Source organism: Amblyomma americanum, chromosome 1, assembly GCF_052857255.1.
Source record: "Amblyomma americanum isolate KBUSLIRL-KWMA chromosome 1, ASM5285725v1, whole genome shotgun sequence".
NCBI classification, from domain to species: Eukaryota; Metazoa; Arthropoda; class Arachnida; order Ixodida; family Ixodidae; genus Amblyomma; species Amblyomma americanum.
Genome location: NC_135497.1, coordinates 116,026,298 through 116,044,614, shown reverse-complemented (window position 1 = coordinate 116,044,614; position 18,317 = coordinate 116,026,298). Strand labels below are relative to the sequence as shown.

The window sequence follows — 18,317 nt, the reverse complement described above, 5'->3', positions numbered from 1 at the left end:
CTCCACATTTCGTGGAGTTGCTAGAGAAAACCAACCCACCTAACAGCATCACATATATTATACGAGCAGTGGGAGGCAGCCCTGACCAGCAGTGGTCTGGACCGACATCAGCACAAGCCACCGGTCCTGAAAGGTGTCTGCCTGCCTGACTCGCCCAACATTTTTTTACATACATATATATATATATACATATATATCATCCTAAGCCCACTACAGGGCAAAGGCCTCTCTCCCATGTCTTTCCAATTAACCCTCTTCTGCCAGCTGTGCCCACCGTATGCCTGCAAACTTCTTAATCTCATCCACCCACCTAACTTTCTGCCGCCCCTGCTATGCTTACCTTCTCTTGGAATCCACTCCATTACCCTCAAGGATCAGCGGTTATCTTGCCTTCGCATGACATACAATGCCCAAGCCAATTTCTTCTTGATTTCGACTAGGATGTCATTAACACGAGTTTGTTCCACAAATTCAGCCCAGACGAAAATCGGAATTTACATACTGATTTCCAGAAAGAAAAGATTGCTAGAGTTTGAAAATAATAGCTGTATATTCCAAATATGTCTTCAGAAAATCAAATTTTTTGGTCCCAGACTAATGCCCATGCTGCAGCTGACGCACAGAGGCGATGTGGGTCAGAGCTTAGGATACTGCCCGTGATCTACATGGCTCACCTGCAAGCTGCAACCAGCACTCAAACCCCAAGTGTAGCAGAGTAAGCTTTCTTCAGCTGTCACAATGTCATGGAAAGATTGTCATCCACAATATTAGTCCATCAGAGAGTTCCCAGCACAACTGAAGACTGATTGGGCGTTCAAAGAAATAACACAGTGTCACTGCCAGATCTGCAGAACGGGCACAATGGCAACACAAGCTTTTCTAGCTTGTGCAAACGCCTGAAATGCCTCAGTATTTTATGATGTTCCTTGTGAAGCTGCATATACATGAACTGAACACCTATAAATTTGAAGAACATACAGTGCAAAGTACAGGATGTGTTGCTTGCATACACAATGCTGGATTTCAGTTTTCTGGGGGTTTAACGTCCGAAAGCAACTCTGAAAGGGACGCTATAGTGGAGGGCTCCAGAGATTTCAAGCACCTGGGTTTCTTTAACGTGCACAGATATTGGACAGTACGCGAACCTCTTGCATTTCGCCTACACCAAAATGCCACCGCCATGGCCGGGATAAAACCTGTGTATCTAGGGTTAGCAGCTGAGCACCACAACCACTAAGCCACCGCGGTGGCGCATACAGAATGTATTTACATGCATCATTTCCTTTTGAAACACACTCTGAGCCAAGTCTTCCTGGGACGACCTTTGAATACTACACCCAGTACAAATAAGCTTTATGAACAGCAGCCCTGGAGAACCTCTAAATTCGATGGATCAACCAATAGTCAAGCACCACTATACCCTCACCACTAGCTGTCTATCTTCCCTGTGGTGTCTGCCAGCTACCTTAAAAGTGCAGTGTGTGGAAATGTTCTTGCAGCATCACTACCAATACATGAGTAGCCATTGCAGTCTTTCAAGCTATACAAACTGAACCACGGATAGTGCAATGGCCAGCTGCAAAATTAAAGTTGCTTACCATCAACACCACACAACGAAAATGGTATCTCGATTTGCAGGTTGGCTTAGCACGAGACAAAACGAGGACAAGAGAGGGACACAGGACGAGTGCTCCTTCTGTGTCCCTCTCTTGTCCTAGTTTGTCTCGCGCTAAGCCAACCTGTAAATCATGAATCACCAACTGGACCAAAACTCCACTTTGCTAAAATGGTATCTCAAACTGTAGCCAGCAATTAACCTAGGAATTTACTCAAATCACCAGAACTTAACCCGGATCTCTTGTAGCAAAGTTTTATTACCTGCAATTCAACTTTACAGTCACTAACTAAAAAAGGAATGTTTGGTGCAAGTCCTGGAATGCAAAGTTTGCCATAAAAACCATGCAATCACATTTATGAAGGCCTGCCTTCAGAGTCAATGTTTGTGGAAGAATTCTGGATGCACAGTTTTCTTTACAAGGCACTTGAGCTCTGAGAAAAAAGCGTGCCAAAGGAAGCATCTAGAGTCCACTTGAAAATAAGGTAAAATTAAAAAGTGTCAGTGCAAGCACAGAACGTGCAAGATTCATCAATTAAAAAAAAATACACAAGAATGCACACATCACTCGCACCTATGGAACTTGAAGAGGCAACTTCAATAACAACACATAAAAAGGTCAGTGCAGCAAGAGGCTGTCAAAATGGTGTAACCTATGCACAAAATCGTATATGAAAATGAGTAACAGTCAGCATTGTTTAAAACAAAACAAAAAAGGCTTCATACTCACTGCAGGGAAAAATACTGCAATGTCACACATGCACAACACGTCCCTTTATGGGCCTGTCTAATGTATAAAAATATATATGGTATGCATTTGTATAGCGTCTTTCCCTAAAACAGAAAAAGCCTCAATTGCAGCTGTCTTGTTGCAGCTGCCTCCAGAGGTTGTTGCAGGAATCCTGGTGCTGCTCAAGGCTCCTTGGACGGGCTTGGGCAAGCGAGCCTGCCTGTGGGCTGGCTGAAATGAGCAACACTCGCCTGACAGCCAATGCCCTCGAACCGAAATATGTGGGGAAGGGGCTCTGCCTGCAGCACCAGAGAGAGCCCCCTCTCCTGGTGGCTGAAAAGGACATAGAGAGAGGGGAGGAGGGGGAAGAAGAAAACAGAGTCCCTGGGAGTGGGTCTGTGCCTGGGCACATGTCAGAGAGTGATTACGCCGTCATGGGTGCTGCGTGGCGGAGTTTCGTCAAGGCCTTCGAATCCAGCTGTGTGGTCCCTGATTTCATCTTCATCCAAGCGGTCATCATCCGAAACCACGGATGGGTTGGAATTGTGCGAGCCATGCGACATCTGTGAGGAGCGGCCAAAAGAGCCCCTTCGAGGCAGTGTGCCCACACTGCACTGGTTTGCTGGACGGATAGTGATGATCAGATTGGATGAATTGGCCACCATCATGTCAGTTACCTGCAAACCAACACACCAATTCATGCAGGCAGGCACAAATTACCCACAGACTTCCAAAGGCCAGACTACAGCAGATCTTATCAAAGCAAGCTCAATTTTGCACACAAGACCCAACACAAGAAATCACACAGTTGCACATAGTCGAACCCACTTATAACAGTCACAGTTATTATGAAGGCTTTCTTGAATGAACGAGCGTGGTGTTACCATCACAATATATATTAAGGCAAAGATAAAAACAAAAACAGTGACAGTGAGGAGCTATAAACCTTCCCCTGCAGTAAAAAAATGCATGCTTTTTGATGGTGCAGAGGGCAATGAGCATCTCTCAGCTCCCATGACTCCTCTCCTTCCAAAAGAACAAAGAAGTAAGAAATTAAACGGTATTGAAACTGCAGTTAACAACCAGCCAAGCATGCCAATGTGCTGCAAGGTCAATCTGTATGTGTGTATGTACCAGCTCGGCAGCTTGGCGAAGTGACCAAAGTGGAAGAAGAGTGATGGGCACTGAAAGCGAAACTACTGCAGATGGTTAGTGATCAACCAATGGCAGTGTCATTTTTGGAAGCACTTCAATCAACATGGATGCAGAGACAGACAGACGAGGACGAATGACATACGCATAAACTAACCCAACCTGTCACCCTTCTGATCAATGGCAGTGCTTTGACAAGCTTGAATACAAGTCATGTGGTGTGCACTACCAACCCTATTAGCTCTCCACCTTCTGCACTCCTTCCACGTGCAAACAGCGCGCAGAAAGCAGACTGTACATTCTGCAAGCATATGCACTGCGCCAGCTTTGGCTCTGCATCCTTGTTATACCAGTGTCACAACACTAATAGTTTGAATGCTCACTGAGTCAATGGACACCAAACTTAATGGGGATCGGCTAGTGCCACATGATGGTTTTCAAAGTGCACTGAACTCGATGGGGATCGACTACGGTAACCGCTGGCATCTGAAACTACAAAACCATTTGCTGGGTCTGTCACTAGTCAGCCGGGTCGCATGTGAGGGTGCTGGTTTATCACCGGTTTATCGCCTGTTATCTCCATTTGCCTCCGATTGCTGGCTCTGAAATTTTTACGTTGTGTTTAAATTGCTTTTTAAGCTGCGCACGTGACGTCAGGCCATCCCACAGGGAACTACATAACAAGAGGCGGGGTGTCTGTCCTATATTAAGAATCAACTTTTTTTTGGCCAGTGAGGGGTAAGCGTTGGGGGTCGATGCACAGGCGGCAACACACGATATACATTGTGTATTTCGGCCGTAAAGATTTTTAGGATGTGTTTGCAAAATTGCTCCTTAATTTGTGCAGCCATCTTTTGGAGTCTAAATTTAAAGAAAAAAGTGCACAAATTAAAAGAGTAAATACAGTAATCAATACAGAAAGTCCACACAACTAATGAAAAAATTTTGATTTCATTACAAAATTTAAAACTACATTAACAAGTTAATAAATTAATTTTTATTTGTTAGTAAAAATGACAGCTCTGATAATTGTCCAGTGGTCAGATGTAAACAAACCGATAAAGTTTTTGTGCAAAGTACTGCTTCGTTTTGTTTTGCCCATTTTCGTTAACTCAACGTGCTTTGCGACAACAGAAACCAAGATGTGCCGCAACGACAGTAGCTATGAATGCGACTAACAAGGTCACTGATCTGTGGCAGCCTCGCAGGCAAAAAGTGGACGCTTATGAAATGGAGTGCACATTGTGCCCATTGTTCGCCTGCCATCGCTGTCTTGGGGTTGTGGTGAACTATGAAGTATTTGAACAGGTTTTTGTGAACAAACTTTCAATTAAAAAAAAAAAACCTGAATATTTGCCTTGTTTTATTACTACTTCACTTCATGCTTTCACTTAATGTTGCTACACCTAGCGCCACCTGGATGACCACAGACAACTTCAATGGCCAGTGAGTCGATGACTGATCGGGGGCAATAAGATTGCCCGTGTGACAAGGGTATACCGTATGTACTCGTGTTAGGGCCGCACACCCAACTTAGTAGCCGGTAATTTGGGGAAAGGAAACAGGTCAGCCAAAAGAATTGCTTCATGAGTGCATAACTTTGCCCATGCAGTAGGTTACTCTGGGCAGACGACCATGCACGCATTGTCCCGTGCGCCATAATCCGCCTGGAACCATGAACATGCGGCACCTCATTGCTTTTAAGGGGGGAAGAGGGTCTTAGAGAAAAAATTTTTAATATTGGACCCAGCAAAATGAAAACTTCAGATATTATATATCTTAGCGTGCTGATTTCAAATATGGTGTCCATTTTTGAGTATATTATGTTGTTTCTTATTAATTCAAGAATTTCGGCAAAATTATTCTGACAACTTTTTGAAAAAATTGGCTACTCAGATTCAAATAAATTGTATCACAGTGGATTCTACTATTATTAAGGCTTGCAATAAGGGTATTTTGATTGTTCTAGCCCTTCTGCAACCAAAGTTACAATGCTTTGAAGTTCACATAAAAATGGCCAGGAAAAAGGTGATTTTTCTTTATGCTGTTTAATATTTTCATATTTTATTCAGAGTGCTGTTATTGGTCTTATTGCAAGCTCCAATCATTCAGCTTTCAAATAAAGCAAGAATGGTGAAAATCGTGCGAACCAAAGCCGGGAAAAGCTTGTCAGCAGTGTGTAGGGTGGTGCAGAAAATGAAACTGCGAAAATCATAAAAAAACGAAATGAAACATTTTGAAGCTGTGTAAGCACATTACAGTGCTTCATTTTCCGAAACAGCTTAGAAGGCCCCTAGTGAATAGTCTGAGTCACATTTTTGCCGTTGCCGCCACTTAGCAAGCTACAGAAATGAGGTTGAGGGTGCACACTGTATTGTGAAACAGTCTGATGATCGCCACCAAATCTACGAGCACGTCGGTAGCTCCGCAGGCAATGGCGGGTTGGCGTCTACATGCTCGTTCGCTAGCGTCCACATCTTGCGCTAGGTTGCAGAAATTGCTGCCAAACTGGCGATTTTATCATCGGCATGCTTCGCAGTTCCTCGTGATCAGCGCTGGGTAGAAATGTGTCTACTTTGACCTGCTGCCAATCTCGCGCTAGCTTGCGAGTTGCTCCACGTCGAAGGCGGACGCTGAAGCTAGTAAAGAAGCGCTTATCACGACAGCCGAATTGCACTCCTGTGCCTCGTTGTTTCCTCTTCCGATCACTGATTGTGAAGTAAAACCATCCTCCGGCTCTCCGTCATCCCCTGCAGCCGCGATGGGCACCGCGCTCGGAGCAAACGCCGGAACGGCTGCCAAGGTCGCGTCATCCACCGATACACGCTCAGGCAGGCCGCTGCTACTAGCTGACATAACTGCCGACGAACCTGTGTCTTCCGCTTGCTTTCTGCAACCTTCTTTGTTTTTTCCCAAACTTATGCACGCTGCGAACTTCCGATATGGTTCTGCGCCACGGTGGTTTTTTTCAAAATGGCATCGCAGGGCGCCATTCAAAATGGCGCCGGCCAATGAGGCGCTTGAATTTTGCCACGTGACGTCCAACAGCCAATAGCATTGCCGCATTTTATATTTTGTTTTCTGTCTTTTATTCGGCTACCAATCGCAGTAGACCTTTCGTACTGGTGGAAAAGAAAGCTGAAGCGTCACTCTTTCAAACGAGACCAAAGTCGCCTAGCTGCGCCAGCTACTTTTGACACGACACGCGACGCAAAACGAGCATTTTCTAACCGATTTTCGCGAGCTCTCTTGTCAAAATTGCAACTTTGAGTGATTTCTCGTAAACTCCGCGGTATTCAGCCACGAAACTTGAAAATAAGATGGAAAATGATGAGACATATCCAACTATTACAAAATTGAAAAGTCATTTTTTCGCGATTTTTTGGTCCCAAAGACCCGCGTTCCCCTTAACTTGCCTTATGCGCTCGGCATATGCACCAGAAAGGACAAAACCTTATGTTGCGAAAAAAACTAGAATGGGGAGTACCCATGCTAGAGGCGCGTTTTCTTGTGGTGACGTGGCACCCACTGGGCTCTGGCAACATGCACTGCAGTAACGCACCGTTCACCCAGTGTCACTAGGCCTAATGTGCTTCGTATCAAAGCTGCAGCGAAAGTGCTTTGAATATATTCACAGTTTACTGTAAAAGGTCTAACCTTGTTAGCAGTTTACTGTTAAGCAATAATCTCACATTAAAATGTATGTATAATTGATTTCCGCAAGGCCTTTGACAGAGAAGCACGCGAAAAAGCAGGCCAGGAGAATGCCACCTCACACTGACTGCCGTGGGTCGCACGCGTGGAGCGCCGCTCTGAACACCATTGCTGACAGTCAAGCACCAGACCTTCGGGACCTTGATCTTAAATTAGAATCACATGACGTTTGCCAGTAAATTGATCTAGCAACCTGTTTTAAACATACCTTCACTTACTCACTTTAGTGGTTAATTCGTGCAGGTACTCAGGTGTGCTTCCTATCATCCATACTTTCAATGCATTGTGTGTCTGAAGGACTTGCTGGGATTGCATTACTTCATCATAAAAATGCATATTGCGACATAAAAAAGGGACACATAACCAGGGCTCCGCTGTAGTGTCGGAAAAATTTACAAAAAAAATATGCCGGACCGGTGTAAGGGCTGCAATGAGTATATATGGTAACTTTGTCAAGGGCCAGAGGTGAAGAGGCTGACCTACCCCTAGTTATCAAGAAAGCTTCAATTGCAATTAAATGCACCCCTAAAGCAACTCATCGGCAGCAGATGTGCATAACGAAATTTTAAAAAATTAAACGCCATCTTCATCCTTGTATTTTCGACTCTAACATGGGAATTTAACACAATCCATACAACCATCAGGTTTGTTATAAGTGGGCTCGACTGTACACAGCTCACACAAAAATGATGCCAAGTAAATGATATGGCTGTAGTTTTCTTAGGTGCAAAGCCCAATACAATGTTATGTCCAGTACATAGCTGCACAATGTACAGTAACGCGATTTGAAGGTTATCACGTTCATTCCAGCTGAAACAGATTAAGAACTTTTTCCTGGTGTGAAAGTCACTTAGTCTGCAACAAACATGACGGGACAGGATAAAGGAATTCTTCGGCTAGCTAAGCTGAGATTCACTGCAGCTTTCTTGTAAAAATAAACCATGTTAGAGGAGTTTAATCCGACTAGGTTCAGCCTGAAATGATCACCTTCAAATTGCATTAGACTGTACTTTGAGCTAATTGTAAAGGAGCTGCAGTTTATGCCATATGATGCAGCTCATTTCAGACCTGAGCAGGCATTCCTGGGGGCCAGTGCAGGTGTACAAGAACCACCAAATGCTTACTGTACTAACTCTTGGCTCATTTTAAGCACGAGAAACAATGCAACAGAACACAGAGAAAGCAGAACTGAACAACACATATCATTTGGTCTGCATACAATATATTTTGCACTCACTTCTGAACTTCGAAGTGACTAGGCCACCTTGCGATCCTGACCACTTGTATGGCACTTGACTCATTTCCAGATTTCAACCACAGCGTTATTGCACACAGACAAATACCAGAAACCTGATTTCACTCTTGTTCAACTTCATTTTTTTCATGTATGCATTATAGCAAACTGCACAATGTGCCATTAAAAAAAAGGACCTACCTGGTCTAGTGTCTTGCCACTAACTTCAATGCCATTCACTTCCAAAACTTCATCATTGACAGCCAGGAGACCTGTGCCTTCAGCAAGACCTCCAGGTACCAAGCGTGAAATGAAGATGCCTGGCAGACGATCCAGGCCATGTGGTGTGACGCGCACACTGGTGCCATCTCTAATGTAGAACCCCAAAGGCTTGTCTGAACCATGCTTTACAAGGCGCACTCGACGACAGGTGTCAGGCACCACATCTACATCGATAATAGATGACACCTGGCGGAAATCTTCAGGCAACGAAATGGACAGGGCAGGCCGAGCTGTTCGCACTCCCACTGGCAAAAGGTACTGGCCCAGAAACCGCTTCTTGCGGCTAGCTCCAGGGGCTCCAAAGCCATTCAGCTCTTCACGACTATCCCCTGCACACAAAAAATGCATTATATTATAGGTGCGACCAATCACAAAAACACTCGATTTTAGCTCCAACGACTGCACAGCTGACCAAAGTATAAAGATCCAGTTTCACACTACTGTCAGTACCAATGTCCACAAATTTCCACCTTCAATGCCCCTCGTAGATATCATATGCTGCCAGAAATGAAAATGCATGTTTAAAGATAACAACATGACAGTGGAATGAATGCTACACGACCCTAAATTGCTACTTGCAGCAAGCTATAAACTAAGCTGACATGTGTGATTCTTGTGTCCATTCGTCAGTTCTGGTAATTTTTTTCTAGGAAACATATCTTTCAGCAAACAAAAAGTTCCCTCAAAGCTATTTTACAGTAGTAGTGTATTGTCAAATGGATACCTTCTACGACATTTTCCAAAGCGATGGATCATGTAGTGAGTGCCTAACTGCTATGTGTTCTATAACAAAATACACCTGACATATTAAAGCACCAAGTTTCAATTATAATTTCAAACGTGGAGTGGGAACTTCCCTTGGCATGTCATACAAGGTACACAATAGCAACAGAAGCACTGGCACCATGAATGAGGTCTACAGGTAAAAGCACTTGTAGTTTTCAGAAAAGTGGCAGTCTTGAAATTTGCAGGAGATTGTTTCATCCTTTTATCCCTGTCATAGCACCTAAAAGCCATATGACACGAGAAGACACCGACAAAAAATATGCCATCAGATAGCAGTTCGCAGGGCTCCAAGTCGCGCCGCGAGCCAACAAGCAAATCCATGCTGACATGCTGCAATGTGCGCCGCTCACTGAAGCCTTGTGCCACTCTGACCTTTGCACACCTCCAGTGCCAACAACCGAAGCTGACATGCTGCATCTACAGCTGGCTTCGAAACTTGGGGAGAGGAAAGGGTCTGTTTCCCAGGGCAACAATGCCCGGAAGACAGAGTGAGAGGGCATGTGGTGCAGCAGCCTCTGCTCCAACCCCTTCTACCACAAGTAGAGGTGTTCTCTTAGCTGAGGCGAAGATGGACATTAATTGCATTATCAGCGCAACTGTGCTCTCTTTGTCGGTAGTTTTTTGTGCTGCCATGCCCTTACACTAGGTTTTCCATTATGATTTATAGCAGAGCTCTAAGCTTGAATAGGGAAGTAAGGCTAGATAGGTGGCTTACATTTTTACAATGCATGATCAGTACACTGAGAATTCGGGTACTACTTTGCATATGTCAAAACTTTGCTTACCTTGGTATTTTTTGCTGTTTATAAGACTTCAAGTTAATGAGAGTTTACTGTATATATAAGCACCTACATGTGATTTTATAACCACTCAAGCACACTGCCGAGCCTATTGACTGGTTCAAACACCATAGTGCAGATGTGTACCCAATTATCTGTTTTGACAGTAAATGTAGCACACTGCCGAGCCTATTGACTGGTTCAAACACCATAGTGCAGATGTGTACCCAATTATCTGTTTTGACAGTAAATGTAGCACAGCTGCTCGTAGCACCTTTTCGCTGGATGAGTAACCGCAGCAACGGCCTTGCGGACTGAACAGCCCGGGCGAAGTTCTCGTCATTGTTGATGGGCAGGAGGTCACCATGAATGGGGTCCGTGTAGCAGAGGCTGAACGGCACCTCGCCAATGTTGTGGAACTTCTCAATAAGGCGGCAGAACTCCTCATATCGAGACAGCTCTGCTTTGTCCAGCGAGAATCGTCGGAATTCTGCATCAAACTGATCCAAAGGAAAAAAAACAAACAAGATTAGTGATGCCACATAAATAGTTATTAGATGTACTTATTCTATGTTACTGATATTTAATTAGGTGCTGTCACTTGAATGAATTGGGCTTGGTGTTAACAACCCTGGCATGCTCGAAGTTGATGCGATGGTCCAAGTCCTCAGAATGCTCTGCGATTGCACAGTGTTCTCGTTCAAAGTTCCGGACATCGTTCTTGTGCTGGCGAAGCCCTTGTGGAAAATTTGTCGTTTTACTTATGTAGCTAGCAGACCAGTCAGCACAGGATATTTTGTAAATAATGCTGAGTGCTCGTTCCTTTGGTGCGCAGTCCATCGACTGAGGCATGAAGTGCCCGAGGGCTGACGATAGTTTGTGACACACCTCTACTCCCCGCTCGGGCGCTTCATGCCTCGGCCAAAGGACCATGCACAGAAGGAACAAGCACCCGGCACCATTTACAAAATACCCTGGGCTGACTGTTCTACCAGCCGTATAAGTGAAATGAAGAATTTTTCACAGAGGCTTCGCCAGCACAAGTATGACAGCCGGAATTTTGAACAAGAGTGCAGTGCAATCATGGAGCATTCTGAAGACTTGAGCCACCACATCTGACTTTGAGCATGCCAGGGTCGTTGACATCGAGCTCAATCCATTACAGTGACAGCCGATTGAATCCTGGCACATACAAAACACACCTGGAAATATAAACCGCTCTCAAGGCCCCCTTCCATCAGTATGTACACGGCCACCGTGATGCCACAAAGCAGCATAGTGGCAGTCTGCCTTTATGAAAACGTTAGAAAAGATGGTGAGAAAGCATGTTTAAAACCGGCAAGAAACTGTGCAAAAGAAATAATTGTGGAGTCTGAAGTTTCTTCCAGCAAAAATAACAAAAGTAACATTACGTATTGCACTCAATCCTACTCATCAAGTGTAGTTAGTACTCCAGGTGATGTAGCCAAATTACTTTCAGAGCTGCGATGTTTTAACACATCAAGGTGCCACCGCCTGCTTTGGCCAAACATTCTTTGCCAATTTAAAATATAAATTCCAGTCAAAACCTCGAGTTCTGCCCTCTCACTATTGCTACCTTAGAGAAAATCTGTAGACTGTCCTTCAAGTTGTTTACAGTATTTACATACCGCCATATCAAATAGAATAAGAGCCCATGCAGGAAATCTCTAAAGATAAAATATTGGTGGCCAGCCTTTTAAGCATTAAAGCAAACTTCAGGCCACCCACGTGAGCACTCCATCATAAAGCACAAAAAACAAAAGTAAACAATTGTGCTCCAATACTGACTTGCCCGCCACGCTTTCAACACACACATACAAGAAACACTTTGTTACATACTAATGTTTCATACTGCTCTGCCTGTGCATAAGCTACTAGCATATATATATATGCCAAATTAATTCTTTAGACTGCATATCTTAAACAATAAGTGGCCTTTAACCGAAGAACAAGCAAGGTGTATTGCTGCCTCCAATCACTGTCACAAGCATTTAATTCCCTCGTTGAATTCGTGCAGCCCACAGTCTTAAATATCAAAAACAAAAACAGTGTGTGCACTAAGTGGCAACTGAGCTTACCCCTTTGATTGAAAGCACTTAGGCACAGTTAGAAGACTGAGCAGGAGTAGCAGAAATCCTGCAATCATAGCATGTCTAGGCAGTACTGCTTTTCTGTGAAGACATGGTGTAGGCATGCAAAGAGCTTACAAAAAATTTTTTTTTAAGTTGAAGTAATATCTGTGACACAACTGATACAGTAGTAAATGTCTTCCTAGATTTATATACGGGGTTCTTTAACCAGCACCAAGCCACCAATACAGTGAGGTACCACTTTAACAAACTTTAGGGGACCTTGAAAAAATTTTTGCTAAAAGTACAAGTTTGCAGTGTTGAAATGAGCACCCAGTAGCTTACTTTGATGAACTGAAGTAAACGCCAAGAATAGAAATTGTTCCCAAACGCACTAAGTTTGTAATACTGAAAACTATACACATTGTGCATTCAGCAATCCCGATAACTTGCAGTAATTCTCTGCTAAACTCTGGCATTTAATATTGACATTCAAAACACAAAATGCACTGCCACTTCAAAAACAAAGGACATTTCACCACTCCACCAAGTGCAATAGCCATCTAGCTGCGGTTATGACTATGACCAAGGACAGTGCACTAGCCAATATGTGCGGCTACTAATCAGGCTACAACCCAACTGCGTAGCTATGCCAACCTCAAGCAGAAATGGTACGGCATGGTTTTGCAAGTGGAAGTATGCCACTGCGAAAGTTCGCCAAGCAGTGCAGTTTCATAAATTGGCAGTCTGCTGAAATGATCCCTTCTGACCCAAAAGCATAACATTAGTGCTTTCCAGCCGCAGTGCGTTGGAGTTTGCTCAACTAAAATTCATCTGCACTTGGCCACACTGGTGTTTCGGTAGGAGAGTTTTCAAAAGTTAAATTATTTGAGAACTTCGTTCAAGAGGTATTTCGCTGTACACTAACCTTTCTACGCTACACTCTTGCCAAAATCCAGCTGCTGTAGTTTTGACTAAAAAATAAAAAAACCTTGCACTCAGCAGTCTACACTCCAAACATCATGCAATGCACAAGTTGCATGCAAAGACCGGCAGTACTATTGGCAGTTAGCAGCAAAATGAGTGAGATGAACTAATAGGGAAAAAGACCACCAACAAAAATCATGTGCCGAACTAGCAGATAACAAGCTAATGACCACAGGCACAAAATCCATAGTGCAGTTGCCAGATCCCCGAGCAATAAGAAACAATCATTGCCACTCAAATATTTTCTTTCTCCAACGGGCGCTGTGGATTTGTAACTAAAGGACTGTGCCGCATCGTGTCGGTTCGTTCGAGCAGCTGTGCTAGAGCGAAAATAGTCGAGCCTCATTTGGGACTTATAGCAATGACAATCAGCAAAACCAACGGGCCCTCCATATTCTCAACGGTATTCAGAAACAAATAAAAATGCTGCATTATACGCAAGATGGCAGAGTACGTTATTCTAGTGAGACTGGTTAATTGTGAATCATAGCAGCGTGCCTCACTCGGCCAGAAAGGTTTTAACAACACAAAGCAGACTAGGATGTCGATGTCCCCATTCATTTCCACTATCATTTGGCACCGAGCATACGCACATGGACTGAGTGAAACAAGTTCAACAACCTCTCATTCCAAAGTTGCTATGCAATGATTGTCACCAAATTTCTCTTGTGACAGCTCACAAATGAAAGGTGGAAGTGAGATTAAGTTTGCTTGTGAAAGAGGGGTGAGCGACACATGCTCGATGCCAGCAATCTAATTTAAAGGTGATAACATTAGCTGCACTCTCACTGGCCACGAGGCCTGAAAATTATGAGGCACAGAATAACGGTAATGAACACTGTCACAAAGTTCATGCCCGCCCTGTCTTTCGTTCACTTTCGCAGCTGAGGTAGCCAAGGCGACTGTTTTTTGCAAACATGTCGCGGCATAGCGGCGAAGATTTTGACCTCCCGTGTGGCCGTTTAACCCCTCGCGACGCTGGAGGGTCAGTCAAGGCTATTCCTCCCCCTCCTCGTATTGTTGCCTCGACGTGAGTGCTTGTACGTTGTACGAACGGGGAGCTGTGGGTTGAATGCCATGGGAGCCTTTGCAACCTTCGCAAGTTCGCATACGCTCTTTGTTAGGACCGTGGCTTTCTCTCGCGTTCCTTCTGTTTTTCTTTTTTCCTTCTCATGTCTGCGAATCGTTGGCGTGCTGTGCCTTGAGCATTTTTTCTTTGTATGACACGAGAATGTGGCGGGGGGAAAACCGCAAGCCAAGCAGTTGGCCTGGAGAAATGGTGCGTATGGACGTGAGTGAGGTCAGCCAGGGAAGTGGTCTGCAAGCGAGCCTAGTGAGGGGAGGGGAGTCTGATGCATAGAGCGTGGTGAAGGTGGGCCCCAAGATGTGTGGCCCAAGTTAGCCCGTATCCGCACACCCCATCAGCCCCGCAACCAGAATCCGCAGACTGACACACTCTGTGACCGGACCTTGCCGCTCCACAGATAAGCCACCACTTCTCTCCATTAGACTGAACTCTTTTCTTTGTCTTAACGCTCGTTGTTTCTCATCTTAATCTTTTGTATAGTATTTCTTTCTAGCGAAGCACTGTTGTATAGTAACCGCCCTGACTGATGTTTACCTCTTCATGTTAATAGTCTGTTCGTGTCCTCTTTGTGTGTTATTTGCATAGCATCTGTGTAACACTATTTTGTTAAGCTTGGTGTTGTAATATTTCATTGTTCTTTATCCAAGTAAAAGTGTTTGTTACTTAATCTGTCTATGCCTCATGCCTCTGGTCAACGGCTAATCAGGTGCAGCCTTATCGCCGGTCAGCAAATCGAACCTCTTCTTTCGCATGCGGGGTGGAGAAGTTTGTCGCTCCACCGCCTCCAAGCTTAGAGAGTGCAGCGGTGGGCAGGCTGGCCCAATTAATTACAATTTCGGCGCCAGCCAACCATCAAGCCGCCCACAGTATCCTGACAAAAATCCAGCGCCTTGAACGCGTAAACATGCGTGTTTCCTTCCTTAACGCCACAGTGCAGTCACCAGTTTCGCTTGCATTGCTGCACCAATGCACATTTTTTCACATGGCCACTTTGCGCATGCCTGCCTCTCTTCCTCCAGCTCCACTGGCTGAAAACAAACCATCAGCTCCTACTGTGCATGCACAGTTCAGGTTAGCGGCAGACGCCAGCGACAGACAGTGGCAGCTGTCAAGCGCACACCTGGCACTCTGCAAGTGCAGTTGTGCCTTGTGGAACTAGATTGAGCTTGCGTCTCCCATGTACATTTGTTTTCAACCAGTCTGCACCCATTTCCCATACGGCACCACATCTTGTGAAAAAGGCAGATTTCCACCTTCCTAACCTTGTGGCGTCATGCTAACAATGCAGGCAAGGCTCCCAGCAGAGATACTAGCACAGCACTATTAACGGCAAAACCTCACATGCTGACCAAGACAAGATAACCAGTCACTGATGTGGCATGCTCCTTTCATATCATTTTGCTTCTTCAAGCATTCATCAAGCTGAGGCTACTCTTGTGCAATAGTGTCAACACTTCCAGAATCAAATGCATATTCACATGCTATATTGCAGTCACAATCTGCCAAGGTTTAACTCCTCTACTGGCAGATGTCTCAACGTGGTAAACATTCTGTACCACTGTTCTGTAAAACGCACCATCACCAGGAATGACACCATAAACGAACTAGTATTTCTAAGAGATTCTCCAAATGGCAGACTTGCTTAAGATTTTATGGTTAATGAGGTTTTAATGTTCCAAAGCAACTCAGGCCATGAGGGACTCCTGATAATTTCGACCATCTGGGGTTCTTTAACATGCATTGACATAGCAAAGCACACGGGCCTTGAGCATTTTGCCTCCATCAAAATGTGATCACCGTGGCCAGAATCAAACCCATGCTTTTCGGGTCAGCAGCAGAGCACCATAACCACAAAGCCCCCACGACGGCTGCTCAAGATTTTTTTGAACCACAGGTTTTACAGACCTAATGCCAAGTTCAGTAACTGGAAAATTTCTCATCATCTGGATGATGAGGTTCAAAACTGCACGAAACACATTGAACTGACTTAGTACTTTACGAATAATGACATGCCTGATAAATACAACCTAAAGCTGGAGCTGCTGATGCCAATTTAAATGAAAAAGAACCGATTTGTGGCAAATGCAGACACAGCTGAAATAAAAAAAGGCAACTTCTATGCACCCAAGTCTTCCTGTATGAAACATAACAAACAGCCAAATGTGGCAGCCACGTCAAATACACTTGCTTCAGTCAGCTACACACCACTAGATTTCCGCTAGAAGTCCTAAAAACTAATGCATACAATTTGAAAACTGAACCAAAGCATTTCATTTGGTTCAGTATTCAGGGAATCACAGAGGATGTTTTAATTTCAAGCATTATGTACAATATGAAAAACAATACTGTCGTTTCATATTCAGTGCGTAGTAGAAACATGCAATTTCCTGATAGAATTACTACTGGCATTGGTTTCAGCACACGAGAATGACAACTCAAAAGCGCATCTGTGTTTAATAATAATAATAAAAAAAACGCCACAGCTACTTGAATGTTTCAATTGCCAATTAGGAACCCACAAACAGTTCAATTTATTTCAAAAGGAGTCAAAATGAAACACGGTACCCTTGAACATGCACTGCATTTCAAGGCTCACTGCAAGGAATCATAGAAAGGAAGAAAGCATTGGTGGTAGCTGCTTTGTCTGCATTTCCTCATACTGAATTCATTGGCAGCCAAACAACACACGCTCAATCACACAATAGAGCTTTCTGCACAGTTCCCTTGAAGACTAGGTTTTCAACACAAAATTCAAGACTAAAAATTAAACAGGGCTAGAGGTAAACGTATACATGAAACGAATATCACAGGCGACTTTCGATGTGTTATTTGCGATAGAACGACAGTGCTCCGAATGATATCGCAACGCAGAACCCCTGCGGCACCTTCGGCACAATTAAGTTGACTCCCATGAAGGAAAAGCGAGGAGGAGGGCTGAAATCCGCTCTCATTTGCATGCATTCCTGGCGCCTGGCGAGGCTGCAGCCACCCGTGAAAAAAAAAGGCGTGCCCTCCCCACGCACCAAGACTATGCAGGAATACACATTCCAAACACTGGATTCTTGCCATCAACGCACCAGTTTGGATGCAGTAAAATCGGCGACATTTCTTCACCGGCAATATAAACCAGTCAAGACACACGACAACCGTCCTAAAGAAAGCAGGTCAAGATTTGGCATGAATGCCGCCAAAAACAACCAAGACATCACACGACAACGGTGCCACGGGGACTGATCACTTTTTTCGCTCCCTTCTGTCATACCTTAACACGAACTAAGGAAAAATGGAAACGATTTAGACACAATATAAGGTATACAACAAGCCTCCAGTTTTTGACGTAATCAAGTCGAAAAGCAAGTTTCAGCAGTTCGGAACATGAATGTCACGCGTACTTACGTGCTGCAACCTGTAGGGAGGGCGAAGTACAACAACAGACATTTTAAATGGGTACAGCATTTGTCAAGAATGCAAATACCGAAGTACCGTTAATGAAGTTAAGGGGAGACAGCACCTGCCAAATTAGGCCTAGAACACACTGAAACTTACCTTGCTTTTTACTTCTAAAATACTGCCGTTCTGGAGATGATGCAAATTCTTCAGCGGTTTGGACATTGCTCGTTCATTGAGCAGACTACAGCACTAACATGTCCTGTAACGGTACAAACGTTCGTGATTAAAACTTTATAAACAAAAGTAGACAGACATGCTCACACACCATGACACACACACAAACTTCCTCTCGACCAAAAATGTCGTCATCGCATACCGCAAGCCCGCAGGTTGCTTCGGCCTTTCGGCTGCTGCGCTCGGCATGCGCTCTATGAGCCCACCCTTGTAATTGATGCACAAAAGCGTAAAACA

General features: G+C 44.3%; 1 protein-coding gene across 1 annotated transcript; it reads right to left on the bottom strand.

The window, feature by feature from the left end:
- Positions 1 to 1,856: 1,856 nt before the first annotated feature.
- par-6 (partitioning defective protein 6) lies at positions 1,857 to 18,229 on the bottom strand. Its single transcript, XM_077646596.1, has 5 exons — positions 18,172 to 18,229; positions 18,003 to 18,105; positions 10,567 to 10,792; positions 8,647 to 9,056; positions 1,857 to 3,022 (listed from the first exon to the last, which is right to left on the bottom strand). The coding sequence occupies exons 2-5, from the start codon at positions 18,066 to 18,068 to the stop codon at positions 2,759 to 2,761; spliced, it is 966 nt and encodes a 321-aa protein (XP_077502722.1). The 5' UTR covers positions 18,069 to 18,105; positions 18,172 to 18,229; the 3' UTR covers positions 1,857 to 2,758.
- Between the last annotated feature and the right edge of the window lie 88 nt (positions 18,230 to 18,317).

Excerpts from the sequence above, each read along its gene's own strand:
- par-6 (XM_077646596.1), bottom strand. The coding sequence starts at position 18,068 with ATGTCCAAACCGCTGAAGAATTTGCATCATCTCCAGAACGGCAGTATT. Across the intron at positions 9,057-10,566 it reads GTTACTCATCCAGCGAAAAG|GGGATAGTCGTGAAGAGCTG; the intron begins GTGCTACGAGCA and ends TTTTGTGTGCAG. Across the intron at positions 3,023-8,646 it reads GTGGCAAGACACTAGACCAG|GTAACTGACATGATGGTGGC; the intron begins GTAGGTCCTTTT and ends GTTGGTTTGCAG.